Source organism: Equus quagga, chromosome 9, assembly GCF_021613505.1.
Source record: "Equus quagga isolate Etosha38 chromosome 9, UCLA_HA_Equagga_1.0, whole genome shotgun sequence".
Lineage (NCBI taxonomy): Eukaryota > Metazoa > Chordata > Mammalia > Perissodactyla > Equidae > Equus > Equus quagga.
The window spans coordinates 66,218,476-66,235,793 of record NC_060275.1 but is presented as its reverse complement, the minus strand read 5'-3'; the positions used below and the strand labels follow the sequence as shown (position 1 = coordinate 66,235,793).

Sequence of the window (17,318 nt, the reverse complement as noted above, 5' to 3'; positions counted from 1 at the left end):
CCTCATGCCTGAGGTCGAACACCAGTGATGGCCAGAGCTGGTACTGCTGAGACGGGGGGTGGCGGGCGCTCCTGACTGAGCTGCCCCTGCTCCCCCACACAGAGCACGACAAGCATCGTCTGTGCAAGAGCGCCGACTACATGAACCTCCACTTCAAGGTCAAGTGGCTCTACAATGAGTATGTGGCGGAGCTTCCTGCCTTCAAGGACCGCGTGCCTGAATACCCCGCGTGAGTCCCCTGCCCCAAGCCCAAACCAGAACCACAGCGCTCACTGCCAGACTGAGCTCGGAGGGGGGGGCTGGCCTACACAGTCTTCCTTGGGTGGCTGGGACCAGGTGGGGCTCAAACTCACTGTTCTCCATTCTCAGCCATTGAACTAAGGATTCCAGTAACAGCCCAGACAATAATCATAAGTGTCAGGAACTGCCCTGAGCAACCCCACGTGCCTTTTCTCATTTAATCCTTTCGACAATTCTGTGAGACGGGAGCCCTGTGATTCCCGTTTTGTGGATGAGGAAATGGAGGGTTGAATGCCCGAGGTGATGTCTGATAAGTGTCAAAGCCGGGGTTTGGACTCCAGCTGTCTGACTCAAGGGCTGTTTTGCAGAGTGGGAGGTGGCCACCATTTACCGAGGACCTACTATGTGCTGTGTCGTTCATACCCGCAGCTGCTCTGTGGGGTAGAGACTCCTCTGTGGTCCAGGAAATGGGATCCCAGAGAGTAAATCCACTTGTCCACGGACAGTTTATCTGAACCAGGATTCCCGCGAGTATAAGGCTGCACTCTCACAGTGGTCACTTGGTCCATTTTCTGGATGAGGTAACTGAGGCCTGGTGGGGGAAGGGAGCAGAGGGGCAGCCACTCAAGGCCACAGGGTGAGTTCCAGGCAGAGCAGGACCTGCCCCAGCACCATCCAGCAGTCGGTCAGAACCGGGCAGAGCAGAGAGTCAGGGGACAAGAGGTGGCGGGACCCACCCTGGCTCTCCGTTCCAGGTGGTTTGAGCCCTTCGTCATCCAATGGCTGGATGAGAATGAGGAGGTGTCCCGGGATTTCCTGCACGGGGCTCTGGAGCGAGACAAGAAGGATGGGGTGAGAAGGCTGACCCAAGACCAAGCTCCCAGTCTACTCCCAGTGGCCTTATTTCCTCTGGGGTTCACTGGGATCCAGCCCGGGGGTAAAACGTGCCCTTGGGATGAGGCCAGTCTCTGAAAGCTGCCCGTCATCATTGTCTTGTTCGCAGTGTTGAAAGTCTTTTGTTCATTCAACCAATGAATGCAAGTCCATCAAGCCTGACCTTCCACCCACCCCGCAGCCTCTGTGCCCCCCAGAGCCTTGGCTCTAAACCAGCCTCGCACACTACCCATCTCACTTGATCCGTCTCCCTGGGGACGGCGGGAGGGTTGGGCTCTGGGAACTGTGTGGCTCTGACCCCTCCCCGGCCTCCTGGCCTCCCTCCCGCGGCAGTTCCAGCAGACCTCGGAGCACGCCCTGTTCTCCTGCTCTGTGGTGGACGTCTTCTCCCAGCTCAACCAGAGCTTTGAGATCATCAAGAAGCTCGAGTGCCCTGACCCCCAGATCGTGGGGCACTACATGAGGCGCTTTGCCAAGGTGCAGGAGTGTGGGTGGGGCCGGAGATGGGGTCCAGGTGGGGGATGGGGTGGGATAGGGTCAAGGTTGGGGTTGGAGTTGAGTTTGGGATTGGGGTCAAGGTGAGGATTGGGGTTGAGGTTGGGACTGAGGTCAAAGTTGGAATTGGTGAGGTCATTGGTATTGAGATTGGGGTTGAGGTCATGCCACAGAGGTTAGAGTTGTGCTTGGGGCCAGGGTTTGGGTTGAGGCTGGGGCTGAGGTCAGGGTTGGATTTGGCAATGTCATTGAGGCTGGGGCTGAGGTTGGAGTTGGAGCTGGCAATGTCACTGAGGCTGGGGTTGACATTGGGACTGATGTTTGGGTTGAGGTTGAGTTTGAGGCTGAGGTTGAGGTCGGGGTTGTGGTTAAAGTTCGAGTTTAAGTTGGTGCTGGGGTCCAAATGGGGCTGGAGTCGGGGGTGGGGTTGGGTTTAGGGTCACTCTTCAGATTGGAATTCTGCTTGGGGCTGAATTCTGGAGTGTGGCAGTTCGTGCAGAGTTTGAGCAGGCATTGGGGTGAGTTTGGAAGCCGGGACCGTTGGGCTGCAGTTGAGGCTCAGCTGGAGTGGCTTTAGGCCGGGTTGATGTTGAGGATTGAAAGTAGGAACTGGGATTCCATTTGGGATCGATTCATGCTTGTGGCTGGGACTGGGTTAATATAACGGTTAGCTGCTCTTAAAAAGAGCTGGGTCTATGTGAAATAATCACCTTCATCTGGTACCATCTCCCCTCGGCCGTGACGACCATCTTGGGCAGGGAATTTGCCCGGGCCCAGTGGTTCATCTCAGGTGCTAACAGGGGTTCGGGTTCATCCCTAGTCTCACCAGTGGCTCTTGATGGCACCTGGTAGCCAAGGGCCCATCCCACCCCGGCCCCACCTCGTCCTCACGCCCTCTGTGTCCTCCCCAGACCATCAGCAACGTGCTCCTCCAGTATGCAGACATCATCTCCAAGGACTTCGCCTCCTACTGCTCCAAGGAGAAAGAGAAAGTGGTGACCAGCGGGGGCCCCTGTCCTGTCCTCTCCCAGTCCCGTTCTGCAGCCCCGGGACTCCATCTTTCCCTGGGCTCTGATACCTGTGTCTGTGTCTGTGGGTGTGTCCAGCTCTGTGTGTCTGCCTGTGTGTGTCTGAGGGGATCTGGAGGTGAGGGGACCTCAGTGTGTCATTGTGTGGTTGTTGTGAATGACGACTGCAGGGTGTATATATGTGAATGTGCAAAGCTTTGAGCCCCATGTGGGAGAATAAAGGTGTGTGACAAGAATTCCCCTTTCTGCCTCTCCCAGAGTCCTAGCCCTCTCACCAGGCCCGCCCACCCCAGAGACCCCCATCTCCAGCACTCCTGGGAGTCTGCTCCCTAATGCTGTCTTCCATTCTCAGATGACCCTATGGGACCTCAGCTTCCTCCAGACCCAGACCCTGAAATGATCCCGGGGTCCCTGGCAGGCGGGGGGAGGCGCAGGGGAGGGGTCCTGAGCCCTGACTCCCCGCTCTGTCCCCTCCTCAGCCCTGCATCCTCATGAACAACACTCAGCAGCTGCGAGTTCAGCTGGAGAAGATGTTCGAAGCCATGGGAGGGAAGGAGGTGAGGTGGGCCAGGTGGGGTCACCACCGTCCCCATGTCCCTGTCGGCCCTAGAGCTCCTACCCAGTGAATTCCAGCTCAGCCACTCGCTCAGCGCAAGCAAGCAGCTTTACCATCTGTGCCTCAGTTTCCTGTCCGGCCCTTTGGGGTCCCTTTACCTGGGTTGGATGGGAAAATTCCCTGTACATGTTGATGCCCTATAAACTTGACCTGCTGGGGGCCGGCCTCGTGGCCTAGTGGTTAAATTCATGTGCTCCGCTTCAGCAGCCCAGGGTTTCACTGGTTCGGATCCTGGGTGTGGACATGGCACCACTCATCAGGCCACGCTGAGGCGGTGTCCCACATGCCACAACTAGAAGGACCCACAACTAGAATATACAACTATGTACTGGGGGGATTTGGGGAGAAAAAAGCAAAAAAAAAAAAAAAAAAAAGATTGGCAACAGTTGTTAGCTCAGGTGCCAATCTTTAAAAAAAAAATAAAACCTGACCTGCTGTCCCTTCTCTCTCCTCAGCTGGATGCCGAGGCCAGTGACATCTTGAAGGAGCTCCAGGTGAAACTCAACAACGTCTTGGATGAGCTCAGCCGGGTGTTTGCTACCAGGTGGGGGCACCTCCACGGCTGGGAGCAGAGGGAAGAGGGCAGCCCCGAGACCTCTGCACCTGGGCATCCAGAGATTCAGGAGGTGTAGGGGCCAAGACCTCAGGCTAGGAGTTAGACGTAGCTGAGTTTAATCCTGACTTCGCCGCTCACTAGCTGTGTGGCCTTGGGTGAGTCGTTGAACATCTCTGAGCCTTAGTTTATTCATCTGTAAAGTGGGGATGCTGATAATGACGGTACCCAAGTAGGACTGTGCGATGAAATGAACAACGCAGGTAAACGTCTCAGCCTGGTGCCCGATTCTGCTATATACAGCACCCTTGCTCAGTCGTGTGCCATGGCTCCCTGACCCGGGTGACAACAGATCAAGGTTCACAGATCAGCTTCTGTGGCCTCGTCCAGTCCTTCCTGCAGAGGCCAGGAGAGTCTGATCTGAGCTGCTCCCCTCTGTTTCCCCAGCTTCCAGCCACACATCGAGGAGTGTGTCAAGCAGATGGGCGACATCCTTAGCCAGGTGAAGGGCACAGGCAATGTGCCAGCCAGTGCCTGCAGCAGCGTGGCCCAGGACGCCGACAACGTGCTGCAACCCATCATGGACCTGCTGGACAGCAAGTGAGCCAGGCCAGGTGGACTGGGTCCGCCAGGGAGGGTTCAGGGGTGGGGCCTCAGAGACCTGGGGCCGGCCTGGAGAGGACACTGGGGGCATGTTTGCTTGGTGGCGTTTGAATGGTTTGGACAGGTGGGTGGGTGGAGGCATGAAGGGATGGAAAGATGGGTGGGTAAATAACCGGAAGGATTGGTGGATAAATAAATGTGTGGATGAATGGATAGTGGTTGGAGGGATAGGTGACATGAGGGATGGGCAGGTGGGTAGAGGGGTGGATTGAAGGATACATGCTTAGAAGGCTGGAGGGAGGGCAGATGGAGAAAAGGGTGGATGGACGGATAGGCAGGTAGTTGGGTAAGTCTTTGGATGGATGAATAACTGGATGGATCGATGGATAGATGGATGGACAGATGGAAGGGAATAAGGATAAATGGATGGAAGGGTAGATGAGAGGATGGATGGATGGATGGAAGGAAATAAAGACAAATGGATGGAAGGGTAGATGAGAGGATGGATGGAAGGAAAAAAGGAACTAAGGATAAGTGGATGAAAGTATAGATATGAGTATGAATGGAAGGAAGGAAAGAAAGGAGATAGGAAGACAGATGGATAAATGGATGGGAAGATAGAAGGAAGAAGGGAAGGGAGAGAAGGAGGGAGGAAGGAAAGAAAGAGATGGAGGGAGCATTAAAGGAAGTTGGAGGAGGGATTGTTCAGTGATTGGGTGGGTCAGTTGCTAGATGGACCGTGGTGGATTGCCCTCTCTCCTTCAACCCGCGTACATCCAATCATGAATTCTTTGTCATTTTCCCTCTCAAGTCTGTCCTCTTCCTACCATTCCCTTCCCCTTCTTGCTGAGTACGACCCAGCCCCCTCATAGTCCATGGTCTCCAGCCTTCCTGTTCTAGTTCATCCCCCAACTCCATTCTTTCTGACAAGAAGTCTGGCTGTGTCTCTCTCTTGAACACTCCATGGCTCCCCAGTGCCCTCATGCTAAGACCCAGGTCCTCCTCCTGGACATTGAGGCCCTTTCCAGTCTGGCCCCTGATGACCTGTCCTGCCACCATTTTCTCTTCTGCACATGCAGCATGCATCATAGCCCCATCAGACCACCTAGGGGTCCCGGTACAGGCTCTGCTCCCTCTTGTGTGTCCATGGAATGCCTTCCCACCTTGCCCGTGTGTTGGGGGGAAGGGCTCTGTGGGGTAGGGCCGGGTGGGCACTCTCTCAGACCTGCCCCTTGCCCGCAGCCTGACTCTCTTTGCCAAAATCTGTGAGAAGACGGTGCTGAAGCGGGTGCTGAAGGAGTTATGGAAGCTGGTCATGAACACCATGGAGAAGACCATCGTCCTGCCGCCCCTCACTGATCAGACGGTGAGCCCACGGGGCCAGAGGGGGCACCTGGGCCACCTCCCCTGCGGGAGCCCAGGAAATTTGGTGCTAAAGGCATTGGGGCTCAGGTCATTCAGGCACAAAGGCCATCTGAGGGTCATAGAAGCCACCAGAGGTCAGCGGGGCCATTCAAAGATGAGAGAGGTCACTTACGGGTCAAAAGTCATCAAAGGGTCAAAGAGGTCATTCAGGAATCAGTTATTCAAAGGTCAGAGAGGCCAAGTAGAGTCAAGTGACATCCAAGGGACATAAAGGTCACATGGGGGTCAAGGGGTCACTCAAAGGTCAGAGGTCATCCGGAAAACAGAGAAGTCAGCTTGGGGATCAAAGCCACCCACGGGTCACAGAGGTCGTAGGGGTCAGTAGGTTCATAAAGGGCTTAGGGAGTCAATCAAGAAACAAGGAAGGGAGACACCATGGCCTTCAAAGATCAGAGACGGATAGACCAGAGGGCTCCTGGAGGTCAACCAGAGGTCATGGAGAGCATCCACGGTCAGAGAGGTTAAGCAGAGGTCAGCGGTCATCCAGAGACCAGGACCATGCCTCTGGGACCCTTCTGGAAACCAGAACAGAGGCAGTGATCCCCAGGGATCAGGCTGCAGGGCGGGAGTGGAGCGACCGGTGACATTTGCGGAGGGGTGTGGCTGAGTGTGGGTCCCTCCAGGGAGGCGTTGGGGGCCTGAGGACAACGGTGGCACAGCACAGAGTGGGAGGACCATCCTTGGCGGATGGGAGAGGCCTGGGGAAGGTGGGCAGGGGGCTGCCAAGAGGCGACGATGGTGGGGGAGGCTCCGGCCTCCTGCAGGCTGGGCTGGGGCACGGGGTCCGCCCCTCGGTGCCGTCTCTGCCCCCTCGGGGCCTTCCCAGGAGACTCATGGTGACTTATTCCCCCCTCCCACCGCCCTGTCCCCATCACGGCTGACAGATGATCGTAAGTAGAGGCCCCTCTGTCCGTCTGTCTGTCCCTCTGCTCTGTGTATGGACTCGGCCCTCTGCGTGGCTGCACCCCCTCCCCAGTGCCCCTCCTCACCCAGTGGCCCCCCACCCACCGTTCCACCTCACGCCTAGATGTGCCTGTGTCTGTCTGGGGGGGGCATGGGGAGGGGACGGGGCTGGGAGGGAGGGAGGCCGCGCCACCCACCCCGCCCCATTATAAGTCCTGAGGAGCGCCCCCGGCTCCACATCCCTGGCCAGCGCCTGCCCACGTGCCCTGTCCTTTAGGTGGAATTCGCCCTTGCTCCCATGGTCAGATGCCACCAGGCTGGCTGGGTCTTCTCTCGGAGCTGGAAGGAGGTTCAGGGTCAATGCAGCCCCTCTGACCTCCCCTTTGGGCTCTGAACTGTAGCAGCCCCTGCAAAACACAGGCCATCCCCACCGGGCTCGGCAGCTGCTCAGTGCAGGCCCCTAGAGCACACGCTCTCTCCCTCCGTCCCTCGCCAGCCCCGTCTGCCCCAGTCCCGCTGCACATACAGACACACACACAGGCACCCAAGTGGGAGACGGCGTTGACTTTGGTGTCAGGCAGACTTGGGGTCAAATCCCAGCCCAGCCATTCTCTTCTCTGTGACCTTGGGAAGTCGCTTCACCTCCCAACCTCCGTTTCCTTGTCTGGAAAAGGGGTTAATTGTAGCAACTCTCTGAGGGTTGTAAGAACGAAATGGAATAATGCATTAACGTGCTCATCTCCAGTGACTAGCTGAGGCAGCGCTCACTAAATTAGAGCTAGTGTGATGGTTGTTCTTGGTGATAGTACACAGACCCACAAGGGCAGAGATCAGTAACACCACTTCAGAGTCCCCCTTTGTGGGCAAGGCAACGCTGTTACAAGATTTCACCTTGTCAAAAGTTTACATGTGCTCATCTCACTTCTTGGTGGCTGCAGTCTGGGTCTTTGGCTGTAACCACCTGGTGGCAGCGTACCCAACCACAGACAGTGCATGTGTGGCCAGGGAGGTTAGGGAATTCACATTTATTGATGCTTCCCTATATGCCAGACCTTCTCAGAGCTGCTCACCTTCATGACAGCCCTTTGAGTGAGGTGGATATTATCATTCCCATCTTGCAGGTGAGGAAAGCTGAGGCTCAGAGAGGAAGAGTCACTTGCTGAAGGCCACATAGTAAATATATTTCAGAGTCAGGATTCAACTTCAGGTCTATCTGAAGGTGGAGCCCCTTTGCTTTTGAGAACCAAGAGCCTCACGTATACAGTAAATGTAAATGGACTATATTTTGGCAGTGACTTCTCTCCGTTCTCTCAGGGCCTGTATTTCTATTTCTCCTTCTCTCTCTCTTTCTCTTTCCTGTCTCTCTGGGTCTCTAACACCTTCTAAAAGTCGGTCCTCAAGGCACACACACTGCTCCATGCAGCCCCGTCACCAGCCCCCAGTGCAGTGCAGGTGCCTTTTCCTCCCATCCCTGTGAGTTCGTGTGTGGTCACCCCAGGTGTACACCCACATGGCTTGCCAGGCTGATCACCCTGTGACATTGTCTCTGCAGGGCACCCTCTTGAGAAAACATGGCAAGGGATTAGAAAAGGTAATGAGGGCCTCATCTGTGCTGAGGTCCCAAGCTCTGGTGTCTGGGTGTGTGTGTGCCTGTGTGTGTCCATGGGCATGGGCAGGAAGGTCGGCTGGGGGTGACGGGTAGGAGGTGGGGTTTCCAACCAAGTGCCACAAGACCAGAAGTCAGAGACGAGGCGACTCCCCAAGGATGTGGCTTGGAGCGTGTGTGAGCAAATGTGTGCACAAATGGCTGTCATCCTCTTACATAATACGCATGGGCTTATCCCATCCCTGGGCTCAGCTGAAATTCCGGGCCTTCCAGAAGGGCCCAGACACTGGACTGCTGCCTTGGATTGAGACATGTTGTTTTTTATGTAGATTTTTTTTTTTTTGTTCTAATGGGTGTTTATTGTAAGCAGATGGCTGCTATGGCAACACATGGACAGTTGCCCTTGCTGTGCACTCATATGGGCGCTATTATAGTTGTTTACTCACAAGTAGGGTCTCTGCTTCATGAATGGGGGTTGTGGGGCCTCACTACTCACTAATCCAGCCCTTCAGGGGCACGTTCAATGTGCCAGGCACCGTGTACACGTATGTGCATCCACGTAGGGGCGAGAGCGTGTGGGTTTATGCGTGTGATTGCGCATGTGTGCAAATGTTTTGGAGTGCACATGCGTGTTTCAGCATGAGTTCTGCATGTGTGTGTGTGTGTGTATGTGGATCCAGGTGTGTGCGCACATAAACTTTCTGCACACACGGACGTACCTGGGTGTGTCTGTGTGTCGAGTGACCTCGTGATGCCTGTTAGTACGTTTCTTTTAGTTGGGCCTGGGGATGAGGTCTTGAGAGCTGGGGAGGAGAGATACCAAGGCCCTCTCTTCTCTGCCCTCCCCAGGTGCCCCATCCAGGCAGGCTGGCTGTGGGTGGGCACCCATCCCTAGGCCAAAGGCTGGATTAGGCCTCCCAGCAGTCTGGAGTCTGGCCCCAGCTGCCCTCCCCGCCCCAGGAACAAGGGAAGGCGCCCCCCTGGGGAGGGGGCCGGGCATTAGACCCGGGACTGGGAGGGGCTCGTGAGCGGGCACTGGGGCTGTGCTCTGAGGGCAGGGAAGTCGCAGCGAGTGCCCTCCCAGCAGCCTCCGGAACTCTGACCTCCGCCTGGTTCTCTCCACAGGGCAGGGTGAGACTGCCAAGCCACTCAGATGTAAGCCCGGCCCCTCTGTGTGTCTGGCGCCCCCACCCCCCCCACCCCGCGCCTCCGTCCGCCTCTGTGGTCCGTGCGTCCGGGGCGTACTGTGAACCCGTCTGTCGGTCTCTTCTTCCTTTGTCTGTCTAACTTGCTCGTGAAGGGTGGAGGGCAGGGGGAGGTAGGTGGGGAGGAGGGTGTGGCAGGGAAACTGAGGCCCAGACAGCTGGCTCCTGAGTGTGCCTCGTGAAGTCACAGAAAAGGCATATGAAGAGCAGTGGCAGCCAGGATGACAATAATGATCTGAGCAGCGGCAGGATGCCCAGCTCGCACCGGCAGCTGGCAGACCATCAAGGTGGTTCCAATACTCCCCACCGTAAAAGGCCCCTTCAGGGGACCCCAGACCCCCCGGGGCCGAGGCATGCTGGACTCCTGACCTCATTGATACTCAGCCCACCCCAGCCCCCCAGCTAGCGCTGCTGCCTCTGTTAGCCAGGGGAGGAAACTGAGGCCCAGAAAGGGCCAGGGAAGTGCCTCAGGTCCCCCAGCACAGTGGCAGGGCATGTGGCTTCCAGTCCGGCTCCGTCTCCCCCCAGCACCGCCCGTGACCTTGAGACCAAGTCATAATAACAGTGAACACTGAATAAAGACACATTTAGTCCCAGCTGAACCACAAAGTAGATATGATTTCCCCCATCTAGTTGGGAAAACTGAGGCTCAGCGAGGTTAAGTGACTTGCCCAGGGCCACACAGCAGAGCTGAGATTTGAACCCGGGCTCACCTGGCTTGAGGGAACCGTGGCGAGGACGCCACGCTGCTGGGGTCTGCTTTGGGGGCGGTGAGGGATTGGCACTGACGTGTGTTTTCCGGGGAGGATTCTTCCCTTAAAAGGTCAGACTGACAGCCCTCCAGAGTACTGGGGAAATCCTCCCACAGACAGAATGGCCCATGGGGGCTCGGGGGGCCCCCAGAGCCCATCTCAGGGTTTCCTCCAGACGCAGCTGGCAGGCCCGCCCAGACCCACAAACACCCTCTCCGGCTGCCCCACGCACTGCCGCCGGCTGCCGCTCTCTGTTTCTCTTCTCTGTCCCACAAACCTGAAGTCGTAGTGAAGGGGGGCAGGGGTCCCCACGGGACTGGGGTTTCTGGGGACAAGGTCACCACCTCCTCCCCAGCACTTCCTTAGGGGCTCCAGACCTCTGTCCCCGAGACGCAACCATCGCCCTGCCCAGAGCCTTTGGACAAGAACCAAGAAGGCCTTCGGGGCTGGTGTATCATCAGGGGCTTGGGGGCTGGGCTGGAAGACCCCCCCCTCATTCTGCTGCGTCTGTTGTCGCCCACAGGGAACCCAGATGATCTTCAATGCGGCCAAGGAGCTGGGCCAGCTGTCTAAACTCAAGGTGAGGCAGGGATGGAGCAGGAGGCCGAGGTGGGCAGGCTCCCTGGGGAGAGGGCCCGGAATGGGGACACGCTCTGCAAGCTCACGGGACAGAAACCCTTCTCAGAGTGGCTTACACACAATTTATTTGCTCCAGTCTGTTGGAAAGATGTGCATGGTTCAACTTCAAATGCAGCTTGATCAAGGGTACAAATCATTTATTCAACAAACATTTATTGAGCACCGGTTGTGTGCCAGTCACATGCTGGGCAGTGGGGACACGACGATGAAAAGACAGACCTGCTATCCAGCGCCTCAGAATTTTACAGGGTGGAAACCCAGAGACAAGCAGATCCCCAAGGCGGGGCCTGCTCTGCCCACCCGGGCCCCTCTCTCCATCCATCCAGGACCACATGGTACGAGAAGAAGCCAAGAGCTTGACCCCGAAGCAGTGTGCAGTCGTTGAGCTGGCCCTAGACACCATCAAGGTGAGGGGCCCCACCCGGGCGCCATCCCAAGTGGGGCGGGCAGAGGGGTGGCTAGTGGGACATGGACCTGGGCTCCCACCCGCCTTCATTCTCCCATTTAGAAACACTCCCAGATGGCCCTCTATGTCAGTGCCGGGCTGGCTGATGGCAGGGCCCGAGGAGCCCCAGTCTTGTGGGGAGAGCTGGATGCAGGTCTCCGCGGCCCTGTGGGGTTAGGGTCGCTAGAGGGAGGGATGGGAGCTGGGGGAGCCCAGGGAGGGAGCAGCAAGGACTTCTGGGAAGAAGGCACGTGGGAGGTGGGTTCTGAGGAATGCACCGGCGCTCACAAGGCGGCCCAGACAGAGCATCCTAGGCAGGGAACCAGTGCACACAAGAGCAAGGAGGTGTGAGAGGGGCTGTCGTCTCCGTGAAAAGAAAAGCGGGAAGACTGCTGGGAAGGAAGCGTTTTGCTGAAATGGACAATTGCGGTGAACTAGGGTTGGCACCGTAGTGAGCAGGGGCAGTCAAAGGAAGGCGAAAGCTTCAGCAAAGGCGCCTGGAGCGGGCCGGGCCCGACGAGGGTGACCTTCCTACCAGGGGGCTGCGGGCGGGCAAAGGCCCTGAGACAGCGATGTTCTAGGGAAGACAGCTGGGGTTGCAGGGTTGGAGCCACAAAGGGTCTAGGGAGGGGCTGAGGCATGGGTGGGGCACGAGGCGGGGGAGTAGCAGGATCTGACGTTTCAAAGACCCCCGGGTCATCGGGGGAATCACCGCGGAGGGCAGCGGCGGAGGGGAGGGGGCGACGGAGCCCAAAGAGCGGGTAGGGGTCCCTCCAGCCCCACCTCTCCCACCCTGTCCCCACAGCAATACTTCCACGCGGGCGGCGTGGGCCTCAAGAAGACCTTCCTGGAGAAGAGCCCGGACCTTCAGTCGCTGCGCTACGCCCTGTCCCTCTACACGCAGGCCACCGACCTGCTCATCAAGACCTTCGTGCAGACGCAGGCGGCCCAGGGTAAGGGGCGGCTGGCTGGCGCGCTGCACACCCCGCCCCCGGGGGCAGCCCAGCCCCCGCGCCGGACCGCGGCCGACGGCTCACCTCCGGTGTGATATCATAGGCACTCCAGGGCGCCTGAGAGCTCCGTGATGTCATGGGGCCAACGCGTGATCCCCAGCTCAGGGGGGCGGGGCCTCTGACGTCATCGGGCCAGGAGGTGGTGTCATCTCCTGGGAAAATCTATGACGTCATGGGCCAGGAGGTGATTGGAAGCTCTGGGGCGGGACCTCGACGTCATGGGTCCCGGGAGTAGTTGACAGAGAGTGATTGACAGCTTTGGGATGGGCGGGACCTTGACGGCTGGGGTCAAAGAATGATTGGCAGCTCCAGAAGAGGGGCCTCTGGAGGAAAGGTTGAAGGCCCCTGGGGCGGGACCTCTGTAATGTCTGGGGCTAAGGAATGACTGACAGCCCCAGGGGTGGGAGGGACCCCGCCCTGGAAGGGGTGAACCGAGAGGGAGTTCCCGTTTCTCTAAGTCTCTCTTTCTCTTTCTTCGCTGGTCTGTCTCCCTTCCCTGTCTGAGCTCACACACAGCAGCTGGAGCTGGGGGGCGGGACTCCAGGTCCCAGTTCCCCTCCCTGGGGATCCCCTTTTCAAAACTGGCCCTAAGAGTGCAGGCGAGGGAGAGAAGTTTTGCCTCTGACCCAGGCGTAGTTCTGGCAGTGGAGCGGCTGGGGCGAGGGGAGCAAAGCCCTGGGGCCACCGCGGCCCCTCCCGCCTGTCAGCCCAGGGCCGAGGACCCTCCCTGGGCGTCGCGTCTCTGCGCTCAGCTTCGTGCCCAGTCCACGCTGCTGCTTTTAGTGTCCCTGGTGTCCCCCCGGAGCGGGAGGCCGTCCGTCCGTCCGTCTGCAGCTGACGTTTCTCTCTCTCTTGTTTCTCCTCCCTCTCACTCGCCGCCCCCTCTCCGCGCTCCCCCTGCTCCCCGCCACGCACACTTGCCCTCCATCCTCGCCTCTCGCTCGCTCGTCTCTCCCTCCACCCCACCCTCCCCTCCTTTCTCCACCGCCCCCGGTGATTAGTCCATGGTGGAAAAGGGACTAGGTTTACCCTTAGTGAAGACATTTATCCTGAGAAGGGTACGTGCCTCCGCCGCCCCCCCGCCCGCCCGCCCGCGCCCGGTGCCCGGTGCCTGCGCCCCTCCCGGCCCCGGCTAGTAAAAGGCCCGTCCTTCCGCCTCCCCGGCCTGCAGGGCCCCGCCCAGACCCGACTGGTTGCGGGGACCCAGGCGGACGAGGGCGAAGGACGGCTTGCTGGTTCCACGCTGGGAAGGAGGAGCGATTCCAGTGTGAATCCGTTTCTCCCTGGGGACATCTGTTAAGCCAGATCCCGGGTCCCCCGGACGGGCATCCGCGCGGTTGGGAGCGGGCTCAGATCCCAGCTCCGCCGCTCCGCCCTGGGCGCCCCCGGCAACCGTCTACCTCCCTGAGCCTCGGCTTTCTCATCTGTAAAATGGAAATAGTCAAGGACCCTAATTCATAGGGCTATTTTTAGGATTAGATGAATTAAATTGGGGCAGTTCCTGACAGGTAATCGCTCACAGCTATTTAGTTGTTACTGCTGTGGCTACTATTATTATTCTTGATGTCACTTTTCCCAACTTAGAAAACCAGCATTTTTCAGGCTCCAACTCTGAGTCAGCCCTTGTGCCAAGCATTTCTTGGGGATTCTGGCAAACTTTCCGTCCAATTGCCCCACAGGGCGGTCCATCATTCCGCAGATGAGGAAGCTGGGTCTCACAGGAGCTTAAGCCACCCGCCCCAGGACTCCTCCCCTTCGGGGCCGGGATTTGGGGAATGGGGGGTGGAGTTGGGGCTAGCACAGAGAGGCCCGGGAAAGACGCTTCCACTTGGAGCCAGCAAACTACGGGATGGGGGCGCCCAGCACTGCCCCCCTCCCCCTTCTTACTAGCTTTGGCCATGGTCTGAGCCCTCACCCCCACCACCACCCCCTCGGTACCCTCAGTCTGGCCCGGATTGAGCTTGCTGTGAAGCATCGGCCTGGGGGGTGGTGAGGCTGAGCATGTGACTGGTTGCGGGGGAGGGGGTCGGAGCCTGAGATGACAAGGAAGGCAGCCTGGGGTGGGCAGCAAAGAGAGGGTGTGCACGCCCCACTACCGGGGTGATGGAGGTCTCCAGGCCCCTCTGCCCCATGAGCCTCAGTCACTTCCCACCCAGCACCGGGCAACCGGTTTCAACCTTGGACTGACCTGTTCTCCTTCCCCACCCGCACCCACCCCCGACTTTCCCCCTCTTCCTTCCCCCATGCATGGGGTGCTCCAGGCGTGGGGAGCTTTCTGAGGGGCAGGGGAGGGGCCTGGTGGGAGTGCTGGCGGTCACAGGTCGCTAGGCCCCACAGGATGCCCTTCCCAGGGTCACAGAGGGAGGGACAGCAATGGAAGTTTTTAAGCTGCCCCTTCAATCATCCCCATCAGAACTGCACAGTCAGGACGCTGTGGTGGCCGGAAACAAGTGCACTGCACCCTGACTCAAGCAGACAAGGGAATTTGTTGGCTCGGGAACTGGAAGATTAGGGGTTGTGTTGGCATCAGGAATAGCTAGATCCAGTCTCCAACAGTGCCTTTGGTTGTTGGTCTCTATTGGGACCTCTCTGGGTTGAGCTGTCCCCTCCTTGGGCAGAGACAGACTTGCCAGCTCAGCGCCAGAGCTGAGATTCTTTCCTAGCAGTTACCACTGAAGTCCCAGGGCCAACTCCTATTGGCCCAGGTTGAGTCACATGACCCTCCTCGAACCAATCCCTGCAGCCAGGGGCAGCAAACGCTCTGATTGGGCAGCTGTGGTTCACTTAGCCAGACTGACGTGAGAGCCACGAGGGCCGGGGGCGGGGTGGGGGGCGTTTCTCACTGGAAAGGAGATTGTCTATTGAAAGAGGCTGGTGTGGAGGCGGGGAAAATAAAAGATGTCCCTAGAAGCTGTCCCTTCCGGAGAAGCGAGGACTGGGTTAGGTTATCAAGTGTGTTGGAGGAGCAGTGAGGAGGCCGTGTGGCTGGAGCAGAGTCAGCCAGGGTGAGAGTGGAAGGAGGCGAGGCAGGAGAAGTGGTAGTGAAGACACGTGGGGAGTGACATTGCCGGTCACAAAACAGACTGAGCACTTCAGAGTGAGATGGGAGCCGTGGGAGGGTTGCGGGCACAGGAGGCATGTGATCTGCCGTAATACGATTTCTCAGGCTAGTGTGTCGAGAGAGGCTGACCAGAGGCTGCAGGGAGACCTGGAGGAGCCCACTGCAGTGGTCCAGGCATCCAGCGATGGGGCTGGACCAGGGTGGAGGGCTAGGAGGTGGCAGATTCTGGAGGTATTTTGAAGGTAGAGCAGGCAGGATTTTCCACTGTAGCCGTACTTGGGGAGGGAGTGAAGACAAAGAAGGCATCAAGGATGAGGTGTGGGGAGCCCCAGCAGATGGAGGATCGACAGAGGAGGAGGAAGCAACAAAAGAGGGTGAGGAGCAGCTAGAGTGTAGGATGAGAAGCTGGAGAGTGTGGCATTGTTGCAACCAAGAGGAGAAACTGAGGCACAGGAAGCCAGGGTGTCAGATGCTGCTGAGGTGGTATATAAGATAAAGACTGAGTTTTGACAACATGGTGATCAGCTGAATGAGAAAAACAGGGGGCAGATGCATTAGGCTCAGAGAAGTTAAGATATCTGCCTGAGATCACACAGCAAGGCAGTGAAAAGCCAAAACCCAGATTCTTGGCCTCTCCAAGAGCACCTGCTATCCCAGCCCCCCCTTCAGGGCCACCCTGTCAGGACTGATGACCTGGTGCCGCCAGCACGTGGTGGGTGGGAGGGGTCCAGGTCCCTTCTGCTGGGTGGGAAGGAATGAAGCTCACACCCGGCATCCTCCCTGCCCTGCCCAGGCTCAGGTGTGGAAGACCCTGTGGGTGAAGTGTCCGTCCACGTTGAGCTCTTCACTCACCCAGGAACTGGGGAACACAAGGTGACAGTGAAAGGTGAGCAGCCTGAGGCGGGAGGGGGAGTGCCTTGTCAGGATGCACTAGGTTCGAAGAGAGAAACCAAACTCCAACCAGCTAAAGCAAGAACAAATTTTTCATTAAAAAAAACCCTTTTTTTCCATAAAACTGAAAATTGCAGAAGAAGACCACGGTGTTCAGGCATGTCTGGATCCAGGAGTACAAACAGTGTTATAGGACTCAATCGCACTTTCTCTCTCAGCTCTGCTTTCCTTTTGTTGGCTTTTGTTTTGTTATTTAGAATATAGATTGGGCCGTTTTATCCAAGGCCCAAGATAGGATCTTAAACAAGATAGAATTAATTTCTCACCTAGGTAACTGCGAGCACAGTCAGGCCGGAGCTGACACGGAGCCCTCACAGTCTTGCGGATCCTGGATCCTGCCATCTTTTGTTGCACTTTCACTCCTAATGTGTTTTCCTCCTCTATAGGGTCCCAAAGAACTCAGCCCCCAGCAGCATTCGAGCTCTGCAGCCAGGGGAAGGAGGTAGTTTAGGGCACTCTCCTTGCCTTTTAAGTCACAACCAGCAAGTTGTACCCATCACTTCCTCTCACATCTCATTGGCTGGGACTTAGTCACACGGCCACACAGCAACAAGAGCATGTTGGGAAATGTAGTCTTTCAGACAGGCTTTCAAAACCACAAACACATACTGGGGAAGCCTGAACTTTTACCTCCACTAGCCTACCCTCTACTTTCCCCAACAGTGGTGGCTGCCAATGACCTCAAGTGGCAGACTTCCGGCATTTTCCGGCCATTCATCGAGGTCAACATCATTGGGCCCCAGCTCAGTGACAAGAAACGCAAGTTTGCGACCAAATCCAAGAACAACAGCTGGGCCCCCAAGTACAATGAGAGCTTCCAGTTGTGAGTCTGGGATGCTTCGGGGAGCACGGGGAGGGGACATTGGCGGGGCAGAGCTCAGGGCCCTCT

General features: G+C 57.6%; 1 protein-coding gene across 1 annotated transcript in view; it reads left to right on the top strand.

The window, feature by feature from the left end:
* UNC13A (unc-13 homolog A) overlaps window positions 1–17,318 on the top strand; it is a 57,243-nt gene that overhangs the window by 38,255 nt on the left and 1,670 nt on the right. Inside the window, exons 28-44 of the mRNA XM_046671949.1 lie at window positions 103–229; window positions 996–1,092; window positions 1,468–1,611; window positions 2,541–2,624; window positions 3,137–3,214; window positions 3,729–3,817; window positions 4,274–4,426; window positions 5,672–5,795; window positions 6,739–6,744; window positions 8,310–8,348; window positions 9,489–9,518; window positions 10,844–10,900; window positions 11,286–11,366; window positions 12,210–12,357; window positions 13,419–13,475; window positions 16,272–16,364; window positions 17,093–17,252. Of these exons, the coding sequence (XP_046527905.1) occupies window positions 103–229; window positions 996–1,092; window positions 1,468–1,611; window positions 2,541–2,624; window positions 3,137–3,214; window positions 3,729–3,817; window positions 4,274–4,426; window positions 5,672–5,795; window positions 6,739–6,744; window positions 8,310–8,348; window positions 9,489–9,518; window positions 10,844–10,900; window positions 11,286–11,366; window positions 12,210–12,357; window positions 13,419–13,475; window positions 16,272–16,364; window positions 17,093–17,252 (1,567 nt within the window). The remainder of the gene's footprint in view (window positions 1–102; window positions 230–995; window positions 1,093–1,467; window positions 1,612–2,540; window positions 2,625–3,136; window positions 3,215–3,728; window positions 3,818–4,273; window positions 4,427–5,671; window positions 5,796–6,738; window positions 6,745–8,309; window positions 8,349–9,488; window positions 9,519–10,843; window positions 10,901–11,285; window positions 11,367–12,209; window positions 12,358–13,418; window positions 13,476–16,271; window positions 16,365–17,092; window positions 17,253–17,318) is intronic.